The sequence below is a fragment of the Grampus griseus genome (genome assembly GCF_964374135.1).
Source record: "Grampus griseus genome assembly, chromosome: 9".
Lineage (NCBI taxonomy): Eukaryota > Metazoa > Chordata > Mammalia > Artiodactyla > Delphinidae > Grampus > Grampus griseus.
The window spans coordinates 70,726,080-70,749,904 of record NC_139003.1 but is presented as its reverse complement, the minus strand read 5'-3'; the positions used below and the strand labels follow the sequence as shown (position 1 = coordinate 70,749,904).

Here is a 23,825-nt window from a genome sequence, read left to right as displayed (position 1 = left end):
ATGAGTTAGTTATAAATTATGTATGTAATTTTAGGTAATAAGACAGAATTTCTTTTTCAATACTTTTTGATGTTGAATGAACACGTGAAAATTTTCTTCAGGGATTGGTTTCTCAAGTCAATTGACATGCATGGTATAAATTATGTAAACCATTAAAAAATATTTATATAGCATTCTAGAATCTGCCTCATCTTTTTTTCTGGATGCAGAGAAGGGAAGATACTTATAATATAGAATTATAAGAACAATAACTCTTTTAATAGAACTCCTGGCATGCTTGAAATGTCAATGTAACAGAGTATCAAATAATCAAGTTTTTACTCCCTTATCCTTATGATGTGATTAAAAAATATGTAAGTGTAAAATCCTAAACATATTTTTTAAATATGAGAGAGATGAAACTATGATCTATTAGTCTATTATCCAAATATGCTTTGCCTATCAGTTCTTCCCCTGATTTTTTAAAAATATCACCTCCTTCATACTTTACAGAAGGAAGAATTGTGTGTTGCACAGTATCTCTTTACTAGACTTGGAGAAAGATGGTTGCATAAAAAACTGTAATACCGCAGTATGTTATGTTGTCAGCTTGTGTGTTAAAAGCCAATCTACTCTCATTTTACAGGGTGGGAAGAAATGAGATGAGGTGGGCACGGGTAAACTAGTCACTGAAGACTTAGATATATCAGTTACTTTTCTTTCTTTCTTTCTTTCTTAATTAAGTCAAAAATCTTCTGGACTTTTAAAAATAATTCAGATCTCCACCTTATTTCAAGCCAAGTAAAATAAAATCTCAACCAGCCAAATCTTCAGAAATTATTGTAAAGATATCAGATGCACCATCTGAGAATAGAAAAATGCAAAATATGAATTAATTTCTATGCCCCACCCTACATTTGTCAGTTATTCATTTGGCAAAGAACATGTATAATACTTTCTAGCCCTCAAGATGATACTTGCTAACATTTATTTAAGAGCTGGTGTCTGTTACATACTTTACCACATTGTTTCACAGGACCTTCCCAGAAACCCTAGAGGGCAGGTACTATTATCGTCCTCTTTTTATAGAATAAAAACCTGAGCCTTGGAGAATTTGAGGAGCTTGCCCACAGCCTTATAGCTGAGAACTTGGCAGCCCAGGGATTTGTGCCCAGGTTGGCTGAATTGAGAACCTGTGATCTTTACCCCTGGGAATGAAAAAAGCCAAACACTGAACATACGTGTACCAGAGCTTGGGATGGCGGCTCACGGAATGATTTTTTCCATTAGTTGGAGTGTCTTTTGTTGCTGATTTACTCAACAGGAATTCTTGAAGCTTCTGCTTTACTTCTGTACTTGCCACTGCCCCTGAAACACACACATACAGAAACAGATGGTGATTTGCGGTTCTGTCCTCTCAAGCCTCTGGAATATTTAGCAAAAATTAAGAAGTAACACCACTCGTCACAGCATATGAAGTTTTCCTATTAAAAGAAGAAACCAGAGTCTAAACAGCCTTTAGAAAATGACATAGTAATATTTTGTAACTACTGCTTCAACTGCCAATTTTCAAAAGACCTTCGATGATTTCTTTAATTGCTTTTGCAGAAAGGGGATTCCCAGAATTAATACTAATTTTTTCCTAAGCTTTAAAAAATACTGCTGAAGAACAGAACACTGCTTTTTAAAAGTCAAGAATCTTGGGGGACCATATAAGTGATTAAGCAAATTAAAATGAGCTCTTCTGAATTGCTAGTTTGAAAAACTTTTTTAAAAAGCACTTTTGCGCATTAAACAAATAAATATTGCTGACAATTCCAGTTTAAGTCATCACATTTTAAACCTTGCTACGACCTGATTTTGAACTGACCTCATACAGGGGAATTATTTGGATCTGTCTCCCTCTTGTGGATAGTTGTTTTAAAAAAAAAAAAAATTCTACCTTAAATCTTCTCAAAGTTTGGGTACTTGAAAACTAAATGAGACAAGGCTTGACTTATTAAAGAGTAATTATTACTTGAGCAGGAGGAAGGTATGGTGGAGTAATGTGGAAGTGAGTTTATTATTAAACACAATGGCATAGCTATATTGCCTTAGTATAACGTTATTTTTAAGGTTCAAAACAACAGAAATTAGCATCTTTGCCAAACAATGCTATGTTTACTTCTGGAGATGCTTGTAGACTGAATGCAGAGAGCTGATATGTGAATGTCAAAGCCTTACATTTGGGTCCATAATGTATTCTTTTACTTAAACACAGACAATTTTGACAAGTTTAATTCCACTCTTTATCAGGCTCCTTTCTGAATGACCATCAGCTAAAGATGAGGGAAGAGATCCGTCTTTTACCCTGGTGCCTCTTACTTTCTCGTCCTCTATCTTTGCCTCTGAGAGGAGGAAGCTGCTGTTCTCTGCGATGCCTCTCTACTTCCTGTTCTTGCCTCTGCTGCTCCAGTTTCTGCTCCTTTTCTAGCAGTTCTTGTTGCTGTTTTATGGCTAGAAGTTCCTGTTGCAACTTGCGAGAAGAGAAAGACATGAGAGTGTGCAATTTCTTTAGACTTCATAGTCATCAATGACCAAAATCGAAATGTTATGAGCTTTTGGAAATTATTTGTATTTACTTTACATTTTACCCATTTTTTGGTATATTATTGAAATCTAAAGACAAGCAACTAATGCCATAAATGGTCTTAAGGTCATTAACAAGAAAGTTTTTAGGTAGTTTCAACACCTACGCCATCCTATCACAATATTACCAAATTCACTCAGATCTTCAGTTCCTTGAGTAACTTTCCTTTGTGCATCTGAAATACATGATACAGGCAAAGAAAGGCAGGAACTTCCCAGAAGTCTGCTTTACCAATTCCCTTGAAACATAAACAAATGAAATCTTCACTTCTTATCCTGAGAAACTGTGTGAACATAATCAAACTGAATAGAATAGTGAGATATGAGTTAATTTTGGGGAAATCTACCTGAAATAAAACGAAGGCTAAAAATTTCAAAACCTTCCAAGAAGGTTTTCAAAAGATGAATGCAATCTGTATATCCATAACAAGCTCTTCTCTCAAAATAGCAAAGTCTAATTAGTTCTCTCAGTGCACAAAACCCTTCAGATTAGAGACTGGTCAAGAAGACATCACTTCCATCAGACTACACTTTGATGCACTGTTGTTTGGGTGTCTGAATCCCTTGAGTTCACTTCCAAATAAGGTACATCATGAATATAAAGCATTCTTAATAACCATTTTGAGGGCTTCCCTGGTGGCGCAGTGGTTGAGAATCTGCCTGCCAATGCACGAACACGGCTCTGAGCCCTGGTCTGGGAAGATCCCACATGCTGCGGAGCAACTAGGCCCGTGAGCCACAACTACTGAGCCTGTGCGTCTGGAGCTTGTGCTCTGCAACAAGAGAGGCCGCGACAGTAAGAGGCCCGTGCATCGCGATGAAGAGTGGCCCCCGCTCGCCGCAACTAGAGAAAGCCCACGCACAGAAACGAAGACCCAACGCAGCCATAAAAAAATAAATAAAATTTAAAAAAAAACCACAAAACCATTTTGAGATGTCAATTTTCTCTCAGACTAAGAAATAGACATGGAATAATCGTAAATGTGCCCACTGAGGAATAACTCAAGACTGAGTTCTACTAGGCTCTGACATTACTAGATACGAGATCTAGACAACACTAAGCCACTCAGAGAACTGGTTCCTCATATATAAGACAGAGGAATAATCTCCACCATGCATCATGTTCATAAATGCATATGAAATTTAAGTTGTAAGTTTGAACAATACTAATTTTGCTTATTATTACTATTTTAAACTCTAAATACTAATGAAGTTAGTGTAATTTGCTGTTTATATGAGATAGGTGCCTAAAATTCTGAAATTTACACTGCACAGTAACAGAACAAAAATAACAAGTTATATGGAATGGCATCAGAGTCACTGTGGAGCAACAGGAAGCCAACTCTGCATGTCAAGCATGATAGCTTCACTCGTCCCAGAAGGACATGGCTAGAAGCATTTCTGGTTAATTTTCAAATTACAGTCTTTGACATTTTGGATTTGATCCACCAGTCTCTTAATAAGTGTTTTTAGATACTTCATTCTAACTAAAAATTTCATAATTCTGCTTAAACTTTGCCTTAAATGTTAATTCTATATAGATATTGGGGTTGATCAAGTTGATTTATTGCTTCACCCAAAGCCCCAGTGGAATTGAATATTAATCTCTCTTAGGAATTAGAAAAGCACACGATTTAATTTCCACAGCTACTATTCATTATCAAAGATTGCAGGAATGAGGTTAAAAAAAAAAAAAAAGAAACAAAACGTCACTCCTCCAGTTTCATGTTCTAGTCCAAGACAGAGACAGAATGAAGTAGTAGCTTTGGAGGTAGATGAGGCAAGATTACAAATCCTGGAGCATCCACTTACTGGCTGTGTAGCCTTGGGCAAGTTACAGTGTTTCTGCCTCAGATTACTAGGTGGAAAAATGGGATAACAGCATCTAACTCAACAGATGATTATAGAAGCCAAAGATTCCAAACACTAATATAAGTAAAGCATCATGCTGTGTCTTCCTCATGAAAGTAAAATCTAGATGAATGTTAAAAGCATCAACTTTTAGTCCTATGCATAAAAAATATAAAACAATAAAATTTAAAAAATTTTAAAGCAAAGAAACTTCTTAAAGGGAAATTTTAAGTATGACTTTAGTTTCCAAAAAAGCAACTTATTACTTTAGAAAATGATTCCAAACACTAAGTTTTCCTTAGCTATCTCAGAATCATTTTTCTCCCTCCCCATTTCCAATATTTTCTAGGTGTCAGTAAACCTGCTACATACTACCTTGTTTGGGCTAAAGTAACAATTACATACTTGCTACTATTAACTTTTGAGTAAAATCAAACAATTAATTGCTTAAAAAATTTTTATGTTGATCTTTACAACTACAAAAGGCATCAAACATAAATGAAAAGAACTATCTAAAGCTGTAACTTATCAGTATTGCCCTATATTCAGGGCAACACCACTTGCATACCACAGCAAAATGAAACAAACCTTCAACTACGGGGAAGAATATAAATTTTACTCATTCATCACTGCCATTTTAACATGAATGAATGAAGAAGGAAATCTGGACATTATTGTTACTATTATTGTTTCAAAGGTCAAACTGGAATAAAATGTTCCAGAATCACTCAAAAATAAGTCTATAAACTAAATGAAGGTTTCCTATACCGCAAAATACAACCAGGATTCCATATGAGACTTAAAACAAAATCCTCACTCTTATTTTTAAGGTATCTTATGGGTCAATATATTGTAAGTGTCTTTTAGTAAAGTTCACTAGTTAAAGGAAAAAAATACCACATTTTACATCAAGTATCAAAGAGACTTTTTCTGAAAGTAAGTTAAAATAGGTCTTCCAGGCTAAGGAAATATAAAACAAGGAACATAGGAAAGAAAAAGCATTTTTATCCTCTGAGACACTGTAATATCAATGTGGTAAAATTATATAATATTAACATAAATTAGTTATCTATTAACCCCACATAAATGTGCTTGTATTTTATTTGCAAGTGAGTAAAAGATCAACTTCTGCAGGGCAGAAATTGAGACACAGATGTAGAGAACAAACGTATGGACGCCAAGTGGGGAAAGGGGCGGGGGGTGGTGGTGGCGGTGTGATGAATTGGGAGATAGGGATTGACATGTATACACTGATGTGTATAAAATGGGGATGACTAAGAAGAACCTGCTGTATAAAAAAATACATTTAAAAAAATGCAAAAGGAAAAAAAATCAAGTGTCTATAACACAATACTTTATTATATTAATAAGTTAACATAAGTTAAGTCACTTTTGAAGGAGTTGGACATAAAAGTAGACTTTTTTATTACAAATATTTGCTACTTTATATTACTGTCATAATAAATTCAAATTAAACATCTACTAAGTCAGACCAAAATAGCTTTGTTTTAATTATTTTTGTCAAGAAGTTGAAAGACATTTTACAAATAAAGCTGAAGTAATATTTATCTCTGAGGATACAAGAGAATAAATAGATACACAGACACTGATAATAAAATACTCCATCATACATAATTGTGGGATATGGACATATTTCTCCTAGAATAATTTAAACAACTTGGGTCTCTAATTGTCAACTACTCCCAAAACTGTTTCAATAAATTCTTATCTACAGTCTATTAGACTTATATAAAAACACTGAAAATATATGTATCAGTTTCTTTATATAAAATTTTGTTGAGCTTTTCATTATGTTATTATTTTGAATGTATACATTATGAGGTCTTTTCCATAAGGAAGATTAGGACATACTCAGAACATCTACTTATAGAGCACTCAGAATATCTACTTATAGACCAAAGACAAAAATAAAAAAAGGCTCTCTCTTCACATAAAGGGATTAATTTATCCTCTCTGGTGAATAGTATATGCAGATTCTTTTTTTTAAATTAATTTTTATTGGACTATAGTTGCTTTACAATGCTGTGTTAGTTTCTACTGTACAGCAAAACGAATCAGCTATGTGTATACATACATACATATATATATATATGACTCTTTTTTGGATTTCCTTCCCATTTAGGTCACCACAGTGCATTAGGTAGAGCTCCCTGTGCTACATAGTATGTTCTCATTAGTTACCTATTTATACATAGTATCAGTAGTGTGTATGTGTCAACCCCAATCTCCCAATTCCCCCCTCTCCCCCTCCCTTTTCCCCTTTGTATCCATACATTTGTTATTAGAAATATAAAATGGGTCTTTCCATGCTCGTGGTTCTTCTTGGTGGAGAGCAGATGGGGCAAATGGACAAAAGCATGTAGAAGAGAATCTTAAAAAGGGTGGGAAGTTACTATTCCTTACTATTGATGCTGTAAACTAACAGAAAAAAGAGTGGTAGAGGCTCCTCTCCAAAAAGCAAAGCAGGTTTTTGCCAGGATTCCTTTTACTTACCCAGGTTTTTCACTAGTACAATCAAAGTTTCCTCCCAGCCATGCATCTGTATCTTTTCATAGTGAAATATCCCTCCACTGCTCCCTCTTATGCCCATGTTATGGTGCAGGCTCCCCGAGTCAACGGTCAGAGACAAAGAAACGTTTGCTACCTTGATGTGCTCCTGAAGCTGAGCCTGGTGCTGCCGTGTCAAGTTCTCATGCTGTTTCTGAAACTCTGCGATCAAGAGCTGCTTCTGGATTTGCTGCTGTTGCTGGATGAGGAGTAACTCCTGCTGAAGTTGCTTCTCACGGACTACAGGGTCCACCACGGGCATCATCATCCTGAGGTCTGTCCTTAGGTCTAAAGGCGAGATGGGCTCCAGGCCCACAGGAACCTCTGATTTTACATCAACTGGAGAGACAGAAAAAAAAGATGGATGATAGAGGATAGAAAATTAGCAGATTGACTTGGAAACAAATGAAAAGTGAAAGACACTATAGCCCATTAGACAAATTTTACATCAACAAATCTAGTCTTTTTTTTCACAAGGATGGTAAAAGGTCTTCTGTATATCAGGCTTGATAAAATGAACTACAGGCTAATTTTCAGCCAGTGATTTGTACTCTGCTGTGAAATCTTCCACATTTCCCTTTTTCAAAGAGATGACTCCAAAGATTCATGGATATCAAAGTTGTTCATAAAACTTATTCTACTGGACCACTTACCAAATTCAAGTCAACTTAGGATAAAAAAATGCAACTCTATCGAGGAAAAGATGTCATGTTATATTAGAAAACTTCTAACACAACTAAATTTGTACACTTGCAAACATTTTTGTTTGTAATCAGAGTCAGAAAACATATTCTAAGATATATTCCTTATGAAGTAAACCTTTTAAAATAATGTATTTGTAGGGTTACTGGACCTACCAAAGAAAAAGTAAAAATATGCAAGCTAAAATGTGGGAAATGGTGAGTAGAAAGAAAATACAGACCCAGGGTAGACAGAAGTCATCTAATTTTCAATTTCAAATCATTGTAAAAATTTAAAAACTATTGGAACAACAACAACAAAAAGTGCTTCTATAAATCGACTTTGATATTCAGGCTGCCAATTTTCAACCTCTGCTCTAAATCTAAATGCCTAGAACTTCCCAGGTGGTCCTGTGGTAAAGAATCCGCCTTACAATGCAGGGGACGTGGGTTCGATCCCTGGTCAAGGAACTAAGATCCCACATGCTGTGGGGCAAGCTGCGCGCCACAACTACTGAGCTCATGGGCCTCAACTAGAGCCCATGTGCTGCAAACTACAGAGTCCGTGTGCCCTGGAGCCTGGGCGCCACAACTAAAGAGAAAACCCACACCCCACAACTAGAGAGAAGCCCACGCACCACAACGAAGAACCCACGTGCCGCAACAAAAGATCCCACATGCCTCAATGAAGATCCCGCATGCCACAACTAAGACCCGATGCAGCCAAAAATAAATAAATTAAATAAATAAATAATAAATAAAACCTTAAAAAAAAATCTAAATGCCTGTTCCCATAACTTTTAAAAGGATGTATCACCCTCAGGGTAACTGTGTTATCCTGAGTGTGTTAAGTTCTCTAGGTGTCAGTTCCCTCATATGCAAAATGAAGATAATTACCATTAGCAATAACAACACAGAGTTGTTAAAAGGACTAAATGTGATAATCCACTCAAAGACGGACAACATATATCCCTCAATAAATGCCTTCTCTAAAAAAATTATGTGAAAACAAATTTCCTGTGTATTAAAATAAATCATCAACACTGTGGGGCTAACCAAACAAAAATATGGAGCCAGTATGAAAATAAAATTGTTTATGATTTCTATTAAATATTAGAAAATAGAAACACTAAAACAGCTAGAAAAATTATAAAACAAGAAAACAAAGAAACATAGCCAAACAACTAAAAAAAAAATCCACCTTCACTAGTAAAGATATGCAAAATTTTAAATAAAAATAAGGCATCATTTTCTAATGATTAAATATCATATATATGATTCACATATATGCATATGTGTATGTACAACATCCGCTTGTATAGGGTAAACATATGACCAAGTAGACAATTATATGTTGCAAGTGGCACTGCCAGTTGGTTTAAAACTTCTGAAAAAGTGATACGTGATATCACAATCCGGTGACATCTGTTAAGAGGCATTAAGTATTTCTACCATTTGATTTAGGTTTGCCAACTCTTGGAATATATCTTAAGGAGATAATACTAACAGGAAGAAACAGTTCAATGTCATACTGTTTACTGAAGTATTATCATTTTAATTGAAATCACCAACTACAAGGAAATGTCTAGTAAAATATGTCACATCCATTTCATGGAAAAATATGCAATCATTAAAAATAATGTTTATGGGAACATGAAAAATGTTGTTGTAACATTAAGTGAAAGAACAATAATAAAAATGACATATACCCTACGATAACTCTTTAAAAATTAGTTAATTTAGTCAATGTACGTTTACTGAGAACCTTAAATTCCCAAGGTGATTCTAGATGTTTGGGTTCGGTAGTAAAACTAAAAGACAAAAAAATTCTAGCCCTCAAAGAGCATATATTCTACTGGAGATTTAATGGTATTAAGTCTCTGAATTCTACCAGCAAAGACTGGTGAGATAGAGAACAAAAGAAAGTTGTATTTTGGGTGGAAATATGAATAATTTTCCCCCTTCTAATTTTCCATATTTTTACAAATTGTATCTAATGCTGTGACTCCTACTCTGAGTAACTTAAATTTGAAGACTCCAGGCTGGAAACTACAAAGTTAATATTCCATGCAAATTTAAGAGATATTTTCAGGAAGTCAATAAAGCCTAACATAAATTCTGTCTATAGAAGTTAAGGCTTCAAACACTAAATGAAACGTTAATGTCTTGCTTATCATCTGAATTGTGTGTACACACAGGCATGTGTGTGTGCAGGCACGTGTGTGTGTCAGCTTGTAGGGGTGGAGTGGGGGAACTGATATCAATCTTGGTTGCTGACACTGGTGATTTTTCAATGTATAGATCAGAAGAGCTTGCACTGATAGTGCTGTATATGCCAGTTTAATGAAAATGGGAAAACAATGTATCAATAAACCACAGTTTGGGGGACAATGTCTTCTAAAACATGATATTTACAAAAGGAAAAATAATAATTGTGACAAGTTTGGAACTAACTGAGGAAGATAGCCTGTAAGATCTCTTGGTCAAAAGGTCCAATGTAGAACTTTCAATTAAGGCTCTGGAGTAACATGAGATTTTGAGCATTAATTTATAGAGTTGGCGTTATTCCAACCAAAAGCAATGGCTGTTAAGCATATATTTCACTTTTACATTAAAAAGTCCAGACTAAAGCCTCAGTTTTTACATGGACATCTCAGTAAACAAATTTAACCCTATAAAGGCAAAATGTAAAATTTCAAGAGAGCCTGGGGTCTCTTGTTGCTGGCATTCTTATTATCCATAAACTATAACCGTCAACCCCCCGCCCAAAAAAAGAACAAAACCCAAAAGAGATAAGGAAAAAAGACCCCCAGAACTCTCCAAAACAGCTAGTGTAAGCCTCAAAGGGTAATTTGACTTCTTAACCTGCTATCCCAACAGAAATGATTGTGTCTAACTGCTTGCCTTTGTTCAGAGACTAATCACTAAATTGTGAAAAATCACCCTCAACTTACAAAAACTGCTCTTGATTATAAATAATTGCCCAAGACTGAGAGAAAGAGGCAGGCAAGATCCCAGTCTTTCATCCAATTTATTCAGCAGCAATCCACATTCCATTTGTCTAGACTAAATATAGCAGCGTTTACACAAGAAATCAATAGTGCTTGCAGCGAGGAGAGCGAAGGCATGAATATTTCATCAAACTCAGAGAGAAATGGCAATCAGCAAACTGATGGTTCTGTGTAGGTCATCTCTGGCCTGCTGGATTAGTTCCTGTTACTTGGACAATAGCTCATCTCTGGTTAATCATAATCATATCATAGCCATTCTTTCTATTTTTAAAATTAATTGCATTGTGGGTGACAAAGGCTCATCGTATTCCAAAAAGAATGACGGATTTTTCTTCCATCTTCTGTGACAGGCTAATAAGCCTCCCCAGGAGCAATAATAGTAACACAATACCAGGGCTGAGTTTCAACAAGTTACAGTCACTTACACATCACAGAATGTGAAAGAAAGGGCATTGTCCACAGCTGCTGTATTATCATAATCAGAAATAATCAACTAACAAGGAAAAATTAACAACCAATTTTAACAGTGAGGAAATGGAATCATCACTGTTCACAACATTTCTTGTCTAGGAACCTGCAAATTACTTAGAACAGGTGGCCAGTGATACATAAGTTAGAAGGAAGTTGATGATAACAGTAGCATTAGCATTACTTATAAACAAATCCTGTTTTCTTAACAGATCTCATAACTTTATTTAGACTCACCTTATTTGTCTGAGATTTCAAATACATGTGACATATATATGTATATTATATGTTTATTGTTATTCTAATAGCAAATACCCAGTCAGAACATTTCCACATATATTTAGTCTTATTATCACTTTACAGAGTTCTGCTCGTTCTTTCCTCAGTGTCTTTTCTTACTAACTCTTTGATAGTTATTCCCTCCTCTACTTAGGACTTATCAACTCATGCAATTTTTTTTTTTTTTTTTTTTTTGCGGTACGTGAGCCTCTCACTGTATGGCCTCTCCCGTTGCGGAGCACAGGCTCCGGACGCGCAGGCTCAGCGACCATGGTTCACGGGCCCAGCCACTCTGTGGCATGTGAGATCTTCCTGGACCAGGGCACGAACCCGTGTCCCCTGCATCGGCAGGCGGACTCTCAACCACTGCGCCACCAGTGAAGCCCAACTCGTGCAATTTTTTAGAAATAGTTTTTACTTTAAGAAACATGGAAACAAAAAAGCTCCCATTTCAAAATAAAAATCTCAGCTCATATAGATGCTTATGATAATTACATTTATTTCAGCAACATATACACCTGTTCAGCTGTAACTAAATTTCTTTGATAAGTACGTTGTTTTATATACCAAGACCATTAAAGAGTTAAATCAAGGTACTAAGGACACACTAAGTAGTCACGGCATGTTTCTTAATTTTTCACTTTAGATGCTATTATTTATAGCACAGGTATGTAGGGAGAATTTTTGTATGTTCAAAAGCAGGAATCTTTGGCTGCTTCTTTATCAGCTGGGTTACAAACAAGAAGCCATCCATTTTAAGAATGTTTTCAGTGAATAACTTGCAAACCTCATGGATGGAAAAATTCTAAGAATGCAAATTTTGACCATTTACAACTATCACAACAATGGTGAAGACTGTTCACGCTGTTCCTCTGAATGAGATCCCGAAGCAGTGCAGTGTAAAGCACAGGCTTTCATACACAGAAAAAAGGCACAGGCACAATCTTGCCACCAATTTGTATGTGTCAATTCAGTTACAAGTTGAAACTTGAAAAACCGTGACAAAAAATGGAACCATGTTTAACTATCTCAGTTAATATTCACAATTACAGCAGCTACAATAATATTCAGGATACAGCATCACCAGTGCTGCCCAGAGCCAGTTTATATGGAAAATAAGTTCTTACACCAAGAAATGGGTGACCACAACCACTGGCAGGTGGATATATGAATAACGATTTCCAGGTGTGGGAGAAACAAATGCTGCTCTGATCATCTGCTCAGCTTCTTTTGTTCCTCCTTTCCTGTGCAGAAATCTTTGGGCCTGCAGACTCCGCCCATGGGAAAAGGCTGCCTGTTGTGCTGTTTTGTGCTTTAACATCATCCTGTCAAATGTGTGGGCCTGTCATTAGTTCAGGGTTCAGAAAAGAATGTGGATATGGAGAACAGTATGGAGGAGTTTTTTTTCCTTAGAAACCTGAAAATAGAACTACCATGTGACCCAGCAATCCCACTACTGGGCATACACCCAGAGAAAACCATAATTCAAAAAGATACATGCACCCCAATGTTCACTGCAGCACTATTTACAATAGCCAGGACATGGAAGCAACCTAAGTGTCCATCAACAGAGGAATGGATAAAGAAGATGTGGCACATATATACAATGGAATATATTACTCAGCCATAAAAAGGAACGAAATTGGATCATTTGTAGAGACGTGGATGGACCTAGAGACTGTCATACAGAGTGAAGACAAAAAGAGAAAAACAAGTATCGTATTAACACATGTATGTGGAATCTATAAAGATGGTATAGATGATCTTATCTGCACAACAGAAATAGAGACACACACGTAGAGAACAAACATATGGACACCAACCGGGAGAAAGGGGTGGTGGTGAGATGAATCGGGAGAAAGTGATTGACATATATATATTGTCGATGCTATGCATAAAATACATAACTAATGAGAACCTACTGTATAGCTTAGGGAACTCTACTCAGTGCTCTGTGGTGACTTAAATGGGAAGGAAATCCAAAAAGAAGGGATATATGTATACGTATAGCTGATTCACTTTGCTGTACAACAGAAACTAACACAAAATTGTAAAGCAACTATACTCCAATAAAAATTAATTTTTAAAAAAATGAATGTGGAATCTCTCTCTCGGATACGTGTAATCCATACTTTTTCAAAGTATAGCCTTTAATAATAGTTTAAGTACATGGGAAACGCTGCAGGAATTTATATGAAACTTCAGCAGGAATAGACATCTTTCACTAATCTTTCCCTACTTGTTTCTTTTTTGCAGCCTTCGCCAGGACAGGCTGGTTCTATTAACCTATGTGTACATGTATCCTAATGATACCGTGTCATCTATGAAACTCTGCTCAATACCAAGATGTTCACTTATGCTGGTTTGACAGGTAGTGTCAGAGAGATTATTACCTGCTCTGTATAGTATGTACTGCCTTGTCCTGTCATTTCTGTACTTTCTGGCCAAACTGAAATCAAAATGGAATAAAAACAGTGACACCCACTACCAATTAGGAAGTTATCTGGTTTACTGTGTCTTAAACTCTTCATATGCACATACGCAATTCTACTGATCATCTGGTCAGCTAACGCTAGTACAGTTTTCACTGTGAGCCTTCTTGAACAGAAACTGGAGAGGTCTTGGAGAATGGATGGAAGAAGATCCATAAGTATCACTTACAGTCTTTGTGCTACTGATACAACTTTATGTGCGGGATGTCAATCCCACCATGAAGAATCTTAAAGTTTGCTCTGGTACAGCAACAGGGGATACCTAGCTTTTGTGATTCTAGCTTCACTGCCACTTCCTCATCATTGGTTACGTTGATCACCAGAAAGAGTTCTTCAGGTAGAATCCATGGGCTTTGGGAAAGAAACAGAACTTAAATGTTTTTCTTCCTTCAACTCAATGAACTTGATTTACATCCATTTAAACCACCTTGATATTTCCTTTTCTGAAATCCTGCTACCACCTCTCACTCCCTTTCTTTTAACACTGATTTGGAACAAAAGAAATCCAATTTTGTAATTTTATTTACACTTTTATCCATTATATCTTACTTGTTATATCACAGCATAAACCTAACTGAGGGCTGGCCCACGCCTGATGGCTGTTTGTATTTTGTTCCTCTAGCTCTTTGCCTCAATAACTACATTGCAGCATAAATTCTTAAGTATAATATAATTAATACTATCTAAAGAAAGTATCAGACTGTTTAGGGCTGTGTATATCTAAAATAACACTGAAATCACTGTTTTTAAAGTATCATAGGTTAACATATCACTTTTCATTTACACCTTTATTCAGCAAATATTTGTAAAGCTATATTAATTGCCAAAACAGTTTTTAGTCAACAAGAGAAGGCACTGCCTTCAAGGAACTCATGTGTTGATGCACATCAAGCCATAAACTGATGTAGAAAACATGACGCATCAAGGGCAATGATGTTGGTGCTCTAGGATCCCACCTGGGCCCTCTTCTATTTTCCCTCCAGGACTCTCAGTGGTGATATTTTCCATTCCCAGGACTTTATTTGCTTCCTCTATGGTCACAATTCTCTCTCCAGCCTAAACATCTATTCTAAACTTGCCACCGATATGTATAACTAGTACTGCTACTCTTCATTTACCTGTCTTACTCTGCTCTTTCTCCAGTACCTCTGGAGAGGTACTGTGCAGCCAGAGGGGAACATGAAAGTGATATTTGACTCCTCTGTCCCTTTATTATCCATACCCAATCAACATAAACAATCTTTTCTACTCCTAAATATTTTTTGAATTCATCAAGCTCTCTCCACTACCACTGCCTATTTTACTAAAGCAGCCCTCTGTCACTTTTCTGGGTAACACCCATCAGTGGAACCCCAATCTTTAACATGATGGCCTATCCCTCTATGATGTGCTTTCTGCCCGTGTTTTCAGCTTCAACACCCCCTACTCTCCTCCCTTCATTTGAATCACACCGATCTGCTTTCAGTCTGTGAACACACCATGCTCTCCGAAATCTCAGAGATTTCTCATATACATTCTCTCTTTCTAAATTCCAATCCCACCCCATTTTTCTATACTGATTCTGACTTATCCTTCATATCTTAGCTAAAAATGATTTGATGTAGGATGTCTTTCTGTATCTTATTGTATTTTCTCATTAAAATTTTCAATTCATTTTCATAATATTTGTTTAATTGACTCCCTTCACCATTATTCTAAGTTCCTTGAGAAGAGGGACCACATTTTCAGTGCGTGGCACAGCATAAAATCATAGTAATGCCTCAGTGCATACCTGAAATGAATGAAGGAATAAATGAATGAGTGATAGTGATGAATCATACGGTAATAAAATTAGAAACACATATGTACATATCCAATTAAAATCCTAAAACAATTACTTACTAGTTCTTTTTGACTGTCTGAATCCAGGTAAACATTGACTGTTTATTGATAAGTGAATGAGTTTCTGGCAAAAGTGATTAAGTATTTGAAAAAAGCAATCTCAAAAATTTTTCCACCTAAGATGTCATTTCACATTTCCCAGACCCCAAGTTATCTCTTAAAACTCAGTGTGCTGACAGGTGACAACCACCAAAGTGCAGGAAGGGAACGCTGAGTAAAATAAAACTTACCCATCATGCTGTTTGCCTCAGTAGAGATCACCAAGAATAAGCCACAATCCTGAGTTATCTAAACAGTAAGGCCTAATTCATGAATGATTACCCCATGTTACATTATGAGAAAATTAGAACAGAACCGATAAACTATAAGCTAAGAATTTTTTTCAAATCTCCAATTTGAAAAATGAAGAATTACTAAATTAATAGAAAAGATAGTAAATTAATTAATACTAAATTAATAGAAAAGAATAAATCATCTTAAGGTTATTTAATATTTTCTCTAAAATATCCAATAACTGATTTTTAAAAAAATATTGAAGTGCCTTTTATTGAAGGCTCTTCACTGAAATGTGTAGAATCATTGCAGACTGGGAAGGCATATTTTTTTCTGAAAAAGTAAATTACTCAATTTGAATGTGGCTAACATCAAAAATGGGAAATGCAAAAACAAGCAATACGACATCAGTTTGATGACAATGTTGCCCAAATTTCACTTTAGTAATACAAATAAATATTCTTAGCTTATTTTCCACTGTTAATATTTATATCATAATGAAATAAAGAATAAATTAATCAAACTTGAAAAAATAATTTCTAGAACAAGAATACTTAAATTGATTAGTCCAGAAATACAATTCTCCCTGATAGTGATTCTGTTCAAGTTACACATGTTTACTGTTTCTTTAAGGTGCACTAATACATGGCATAAATGAAAAGAAAATAAATGCAAGAAGCAATCTGAGCTTTTATTTACTATTCTCTTATTCCCAGGGGTCTGAACAGGAAACAAAAATAACCACAAATGACTAAAATATCAGTAGGCCTTGAAATATCAACATTTAAGCTAAAGAAAGCTAACTTTTTAATCAAAGCCTTACTATTTTGATTTACTTAATTCAAATTCCCTCTCTGCACATATGCTTTTGAATTAAGGAGTCATAACAAACCATAACACCAACATGAACTGTCAACTCATTTGTAATACCCACTTAGTTCTAAAGTATCGCAGTGTTTGCTAGTTCTTTACTATTTGAGAACCAAGTAGAAGCTTCACTGAGCTTCCTGCAGTATGGGGACAAAATCAAACCAATTTACGTGACTTCAAGGTAATAGGAGCTAAGAACCTAATCCATATCATTTTGTAATTTGAGACAAAAATTTAATCAGATATAATGATACCTGTAAATAAAACATTCAGTAGATGAGAAATGTTAATGCCGTGAAGTAGGGAATACAGGTATTTATCTAAAAAGTGTCACTTATTCAGCCATGTATACCACTCATCATCTAGGATGTACAGCAAACTGACCTCTATAAGAACTATGACGAAGGTGGGACAAACTGTCTCCTCCATATTTTTCTCTACAACTTACATTTTTTTCTAGGTTACAGACAAGTACTAAATTATTACTATTTGCAAACAGCTAACACAACTTCCTTCTCATTACGAAAACTTAATATGTGAGGCAGGGGATTCCCCTCTGACTCCAGAATTTAGCTCATCACCTGACATGTAATGTAAGTTTAATAAATATTGGTTGAATAAATGATTCTCTCAGCAGAGACCTCACTCTAATAACACTTTTTTTGAACAAATTACATTTGTTTATTTGGCAAATAGACTTTTTTCAAAGAATATGTTCCCACTCCTCTATCAGGAACCCTTGTGTGCAGAAGTATGTAACCGTATTCTGTTTTGAGAGAAAAGAAGAGCTTTTATTGGTTTTGTGTACTGCCAGCAAGAAACAATTGCCTTTAACCTAAAAAATATTCCAATATTTTCTGAAAGCTTCAATGCTTAGTATATTTAAGACAAGAGCATATATTAAAAGTTGCAGGAAGGTATGAAAGAAAAAGAGCAGAAATGCCATGCATGATGCTTCTCTCATTTTCCTCTTCGATTTAAACCATGTCTTTTCCTTTTCTACTCTCTAATCTTCAGTCTTGCATAATGGGACTAGGACTTCAACCTTTTTTTCCCCCCTTCTCCAGATCTCAGTTGTTTTCTAAGCTCTGAGGAAATCTTTATTACAAAACAAAAGTCTTATAGTCCCACTAAAACGTTCTAATATAGGATTGCACTCACTTTTAAAAACAAAAACATTTCTTTATACAGCTGGACACTTTCTTCAAATAAAAACTTATGAATAGTCCCAACGTATAAAGCCAGCACGAGTGCAACTATTAAGTAGGAGCCAATATCCCACCCACTCACTTCCTCCCTGGCCTGTTCCCCTGGGAATCCAGACTCCATGGAATTCAACTGAAAAACACTGCTCTAACGGCATTATTTCTTTATTTGCTAAATTCAAATCAGAGGCAAATTACATTAGTCCTCTTTCAAAGAAAAATGCACTACTGTTTCATGGAATTATGAGAATTTGGAATGTATGATTTGGAAATAATAAAGTTTCACTTTGTACATACAATTTGGGGGTGAAAGTTAATGTTAAAAAATAAAAATTTGGGACTTCCCTGGTGGCACAGTGGTTAAGAATCCGCCTGCCAATGCAGGGGACACGGGTTCGAGCCCTGGTCCGGGAGGATCCCACATGCCGCGGAGCAACTAGGCCCATATGCCACAACTACTAAACCTGTGCTCTAGAGCCTGCGAGCCACAACTACTGAGCCTGCGCCTGGAGCCTGTGCTCCGCAACAAGAGAAGCCACCGCAACGAGAAGCCCGCGTACCGCAACGAAGAGTAGCCCCCTCTCGCCGCAACTAGAGAAAGCCCAGGCGCAGCAACAAAGACCCAACATAGCCAAAAAAGAAAAAAATCATCCAAAATTGCACAATTTCAAACCTAGCCAGATAAATGCATTGGCACCCGTGTTTATGTTATTGCCACATGGTGGCGGCACTCTTGTTCATAAGTAGAAATACCCACTGTCCTTTGTCAGAAGTGCTTCAGAGATGAGTTTTAAAATAATTATGCAAGCTTGGAATTATGCAAAGTTTTCAGGCCTTGAGCATTTTAATGAAACGTGACTTCCCTCTGCTGATTCCAAATTTAGCTCTCTAAACTTGGGTAAGAACAAAGACTAATACCATATTGTTTGTTGGTCTGGAGAGTTGTTTTGCTTTAATTTAAATTATGGAGCCAACACCAATATAGCACTTACTATGTGCCACACACCGTTCTGAATGCTTTAAAAGAAATGTTAACTCATTTATCCTTCTTCACAACACTGTAAGGTTGTGCTATCTGGTAACCCACGGGGTAGACACAATTATGAGCCTCACTTCACCAATGAGGAAAATGTAGGCCACAGAGGAAACTGGCCAAGGTCACGTGGCTACTTAGTGGTGCAACAGGAATTAGAACATACAGCAACCAGCTGCAGAGTCTATGGTCTTGGCCACTCCACTATTATTCTTCTTGACTTCTACAAAACAGGTATCCAATTTAATTTCTACACAGTTCACCTTGAAGTTTGCCTTGATGTAAATGAGAATGAAAAGTTTTTTGTTAAAATAATATTACATATGTTTTAGAGGTAAAAGGAAAGCATTTGCTTGTAACAGCCGATATATACCATAGAGAAATGTGTAATGGAACACATTTCTGCATATTTTAACACATTGGTGAATTTTCAGGTGTTTCAATGCTCTCTTTAGAAACAATTCTGTATTTAGGAATTGCAAATTTAGTGTTTCACTCTTTTAGCTACAGAAATTTCTGTTGAGTCTATACAATTTTTAAAAATTCATCTTACTCTCTAATCTGAAATCCACTAACTCACAGGTAAAGACAGCCTAATAATGAAGTTATTATTATACAAGTATTAGTACTTGATTAACTAAATAACATTGGATTGTTTCAGAAAGAGATCCTGAATCATATTAACTGTAAACTGTTAATGAGACTTGAATGTATTGTTCATAAATTTTTAGATTACTTTTTTAATTGAAGAAAGCGAGCAGTAACAAAAAGGAAGAGGCAGCTGTTTTTTGACAGTATGAGAAAAGATTTGACAGGATAGACTGTGGTAGTTTATCTTTTTCTTATTTCAGAGGTTTTTTTGGTTCATGATTCCTTGTGCATTATAGAAGATGATCACTAGCCATTAAGGCACAACTTGTTAGGTAAGTGGAAGGGTCTACCTAAAAGAAGAGCCTAAAATTGTCAGAAAAATCTAATTTTTTAAAAATATATAAAGAGAAATCAATGTGACAGTATATGTGCCTTAAAGATATTCATAATTTGGCATAAGAAAATGTAATAATTTTTCTCTTCTGTTTAATTAGACTGTCATTAAAATTTCTATTCCTGGTAGAACTCATAGTATCTGTTTATAGAAATAGGCTGTATTCAGAGAACTGTCAGCATTACAGAATGCTTCTCAATATTTTAAGCACAGCTTTGAGATAATCAGTCTACAATTTGAAGCAGTATATACAATTTGTACAAACAAAAGTATAAGAAATAATTTAAAGCATTAAAAATGAACATAACTGTGTAGAGCCGGGGTAAGCAAACTATGGCCAATTCCAGCCTGCCTCCTGTTTTTTTACTGCCTGCTACACATGAATGATTTTCATATTCTTAAATGGTGAAAAAGTAAAGAGAAAAACCTTTCATGACATGTGAAAATTACGTGAAATTCGAATTTCAGTGCTCACAAATAAAGTTTTATTGGAACACAGTCACACCCATTCACTTATTTATTGTCTATGGCTGCTTTCACACCACAAAAGCAGAGTTGAGTGTGACAGAGGCTGTACAGGCTGCGAAGTCTAAAATAGTTACTATCTGCCCTGACTGAAAAAGTCTGCCAAACCTGTGGCAGAGAATCTACATCTACTTTTTATTCTCATACAGTGATACCTCCCATTGACAATCCAATGCCTAAGCTACCTCTCTACTCTCTACCCTACTGGTATAATGTAGAAGGTTAAAAATTACCATAGCTTATTTCATCTAAAATAAAACATAATTAGGAAGCAGATTACGCTGACAAGGAAAATTCCATGTAAAAGTAGCTCTAAGTATTTTTATTGGACTAATATATTAGTTTTAGGCTTTGTTGCTCGCTCTTCGCATTAAGCAGTTAACTAGAAAACAAAAATAGAAGTAAGAACGATGACATTTTAAAGTGAGGGATGTATGCTGAGCACTAGCTACAATTTTTGCATGGAGTTTTTTCATTTATTATAGCAATCATTATTCCCCTTTTACAGGTGATGATAATGAGCAATAGACAGGCTAGAGTGAAAACTTCCAAGGTCACATACACAACATTTTTTTAAGTGCTACTTTCTTTTATCTTGCTTACTTAAAATCATGGTAAATATTAACTTCGAATGACACTAAATGAAAGTCACTGTATCATACTCCATATTAAAGATTCAGGTGGCTTCTCCTTCTAACTTATCTCTTTTCTATGAGGAAAGATAACAGACTCTGCATGTTAGAAGCTAGATCTAGAACAAATATTTGTTCAATTGAAATTTCTTTTACTAAAAAGAAAAGGACACAGACTGCTCCCATCTGTGTAGCAGTTGATATATGATTCCTCATACTACACACACACACACACACACACACACACACACACACACACAAGGCCAGTACATCTTACAGAAATCAACATGTGAACATTTGAATGAGTTTAGGAAAGGAATGTTTAGAAATTACAGGATATTGTGTTTATTTGAGGTTAAAATTTTTGTTAATAATGTGTGGGTTGATTTAGTTTGTACGGAATATTTTAAAACCTTGAGGTTTTAAAGAAACAGCACATGTACCTCAAAGCTACAATAATACCTACTACAAGGTTGGCTATTATATCCTAGTGATAGATCTGCAGCCAAACCACTAAAGAAATGTGGTGCCTCAAACAAAATAGACTTACTAGTTAGGCATCGTAAGAAAAAAAAAACTTATGGAAAAAAATAGTTACCCAAATGTCCTTCCAGATATTAATGTAATTTTAAATTAATGTAACCCAAGATTATAGGAAATATATTGCTAATCACAGAGTTTACCACAGCCATTCTGAATCCAATGGTTTCATTTTATTTTCCACAGAATTCGTAATATAACTTAGATCAGATGAGTTGAGATTCAACAACTTGAGAACTCATTTATTACACAGAATTTTACGTTCTAGTTTTTTTTTAAATGCTTTAACTCAGCAGTTTGGTATCTATAATCCTTCAAATTAAAAAAAAAAAGTAAATATTACCTTGGTTAAACAAAAGAGAACAAAAACACATGAAAATTTTCTTTATCCTAAGAGAAAAGACACTTTTATAGTGGTTATTCAGGTTTCCTCTCCCTGCTGGGGTAGAGGGAGAGATAAGGAGACAGAATCCCATGTGATTCCTTAGGTCAGTGAGGAAATTCAACCTGCCACGTTAGGCATGCTTCTCTAAGATTTATGGAGGTCATTCAGTTGGGTTTATTCCTCTCAAGGTAAATTTGGCAGGATGCAGGATTTAGTCAAAGTCAAGGTTCAGAAATTTCTGGGCATGTCTGGAGAGCAGGTGGGGCTGGCACAACAGATGTCCATTTGCATAAATGACTAAGGCACCTCCTAAGAAAAACTCATCTTCAGCAAAGAGGAAGCCAGGCCTGACACACGTGACCTGATAACCAAGCCTCAGGGCCTGAGTGATTCTGATTCTCAACACAAGGTGCATCCCTCCTCTGTCTACTCTCACCTCCAGGTCCCAGGGTGCAAACCTAGATCCCACCTTCGATGCTGCTCTGAAAATGCTTTCACCAAACTCATCAGTAACATCAAATTGTTAAAACCAAGCCTTGGTGTTACTTGATTCTCACAATCATGGGACACAGCTGTTTTAGAGAATAGATAAATGAATTGATCTATCAGTCCATCTTCTTTCAATCACTGGCTAATACCCAAGATCTTGCCAAAGGAGAGAAGCAGAACATGGCAGAAAGAAAACTGAGTCCTTGGTTCTAATCTTCATCACTCTACTTCTACGGGCCTTGGGTTCTTCATGTAAAAGACAAATAAAAACTAAGAGGCTGAAGTAATGATCTCAAGGCTTGTTTTAGGGCCAAGGCTATTCTTTCCCAACCTTCAAATATATAGAATATGTATTAGTCTCTGTTAGAAAGTCTGTCTCATGAGATAGGCAATTCCTGTTGCCTTTATTGACTTCTTTGGGTAAATCAGCAAGGCAGGGTCTGACCATAGAGAAAGCAAGGGGTCCTAGGAGGAAAGAGAGGGATGCCTACCAAATAGAAGAAAATGACAGAGAATGGAAAGCAGGAATTCCCTTAGAAAAGCTTTATCTAATTAAAAATTATCCTAGGGCATGCCTTGCCTGAGATATAAAACTCAATTATGGTCAAAATTATTCTATTCCCTGATTGTGGTGTATGGAAACTTCTCAAACCTTCCATTATAAACAGCAAAACACACTTTCCATTTTCTATTTCAAAGAACATATTTATTTTCCTCCAAGGGTTGTTTCTCAGTGAGGTATAGTGAACACAGTATTTACATTTTGTTTTATTAATTACTTATGAAAGTAAGAATAAACATTTTCCTCAAAAGTGCTACTACAGAGCAATACAGTACTCGATTTGACAAAAATCAGAAATATTATTCTGATCCCATGAAATGTAATGGATAGTCAAATGTGCCCACATTGCTTAATAAGGTAACAGAAAATTGCCAGTAATTAGGAAGAAGAAAACCAACTAAAGTTGAAAAGTAAAACTGAAAAAAAAAATTACCCACAATTTAAATATCTTAGAATTCCTTTTTTTGGTTAATGTATAAAAATAACATT

At 35.7% G+C, this 23,825-nt stretch overlaps 1 protein-coding gene across 4 annotated transcripts in view; it reads right to left on the bottom strand.

Annotated features, from left to right (window-relative positions):
- HDAC9 (histone deacetylase 9) overlaps positions 1–23,825 on the bottom strand; it is a 577,220-nt gene that overhangs the window by 471,195 nt on the left and 82,200 nt on the right. Inside the window, exons 3-5 of one of the 4 annotated variants that reach the window (XM_082662560.1) lie at positions 7,124–7,365; positions 2,344–2,494; positions 1,221–1,347 (exon numbers count right to left, since the gene is read on the bottom strand). In XM_082662560.1, the coding sequence (XP_082518686.1) occupies positions 1,221–1,347; positions 2,344–2,494; positions 7,124–7,365 (520 nt within the window). The remainder of the gene's footprint in view (positions 1–1,220; positions 1,348–2,343; positions 2,495–7,123; positions 7,366–23,825) is intronic. The other 3 variants (XM_082662562.1, XM_082662563.1, XM_082662561.1) reach the window with 3 other exon arrangements.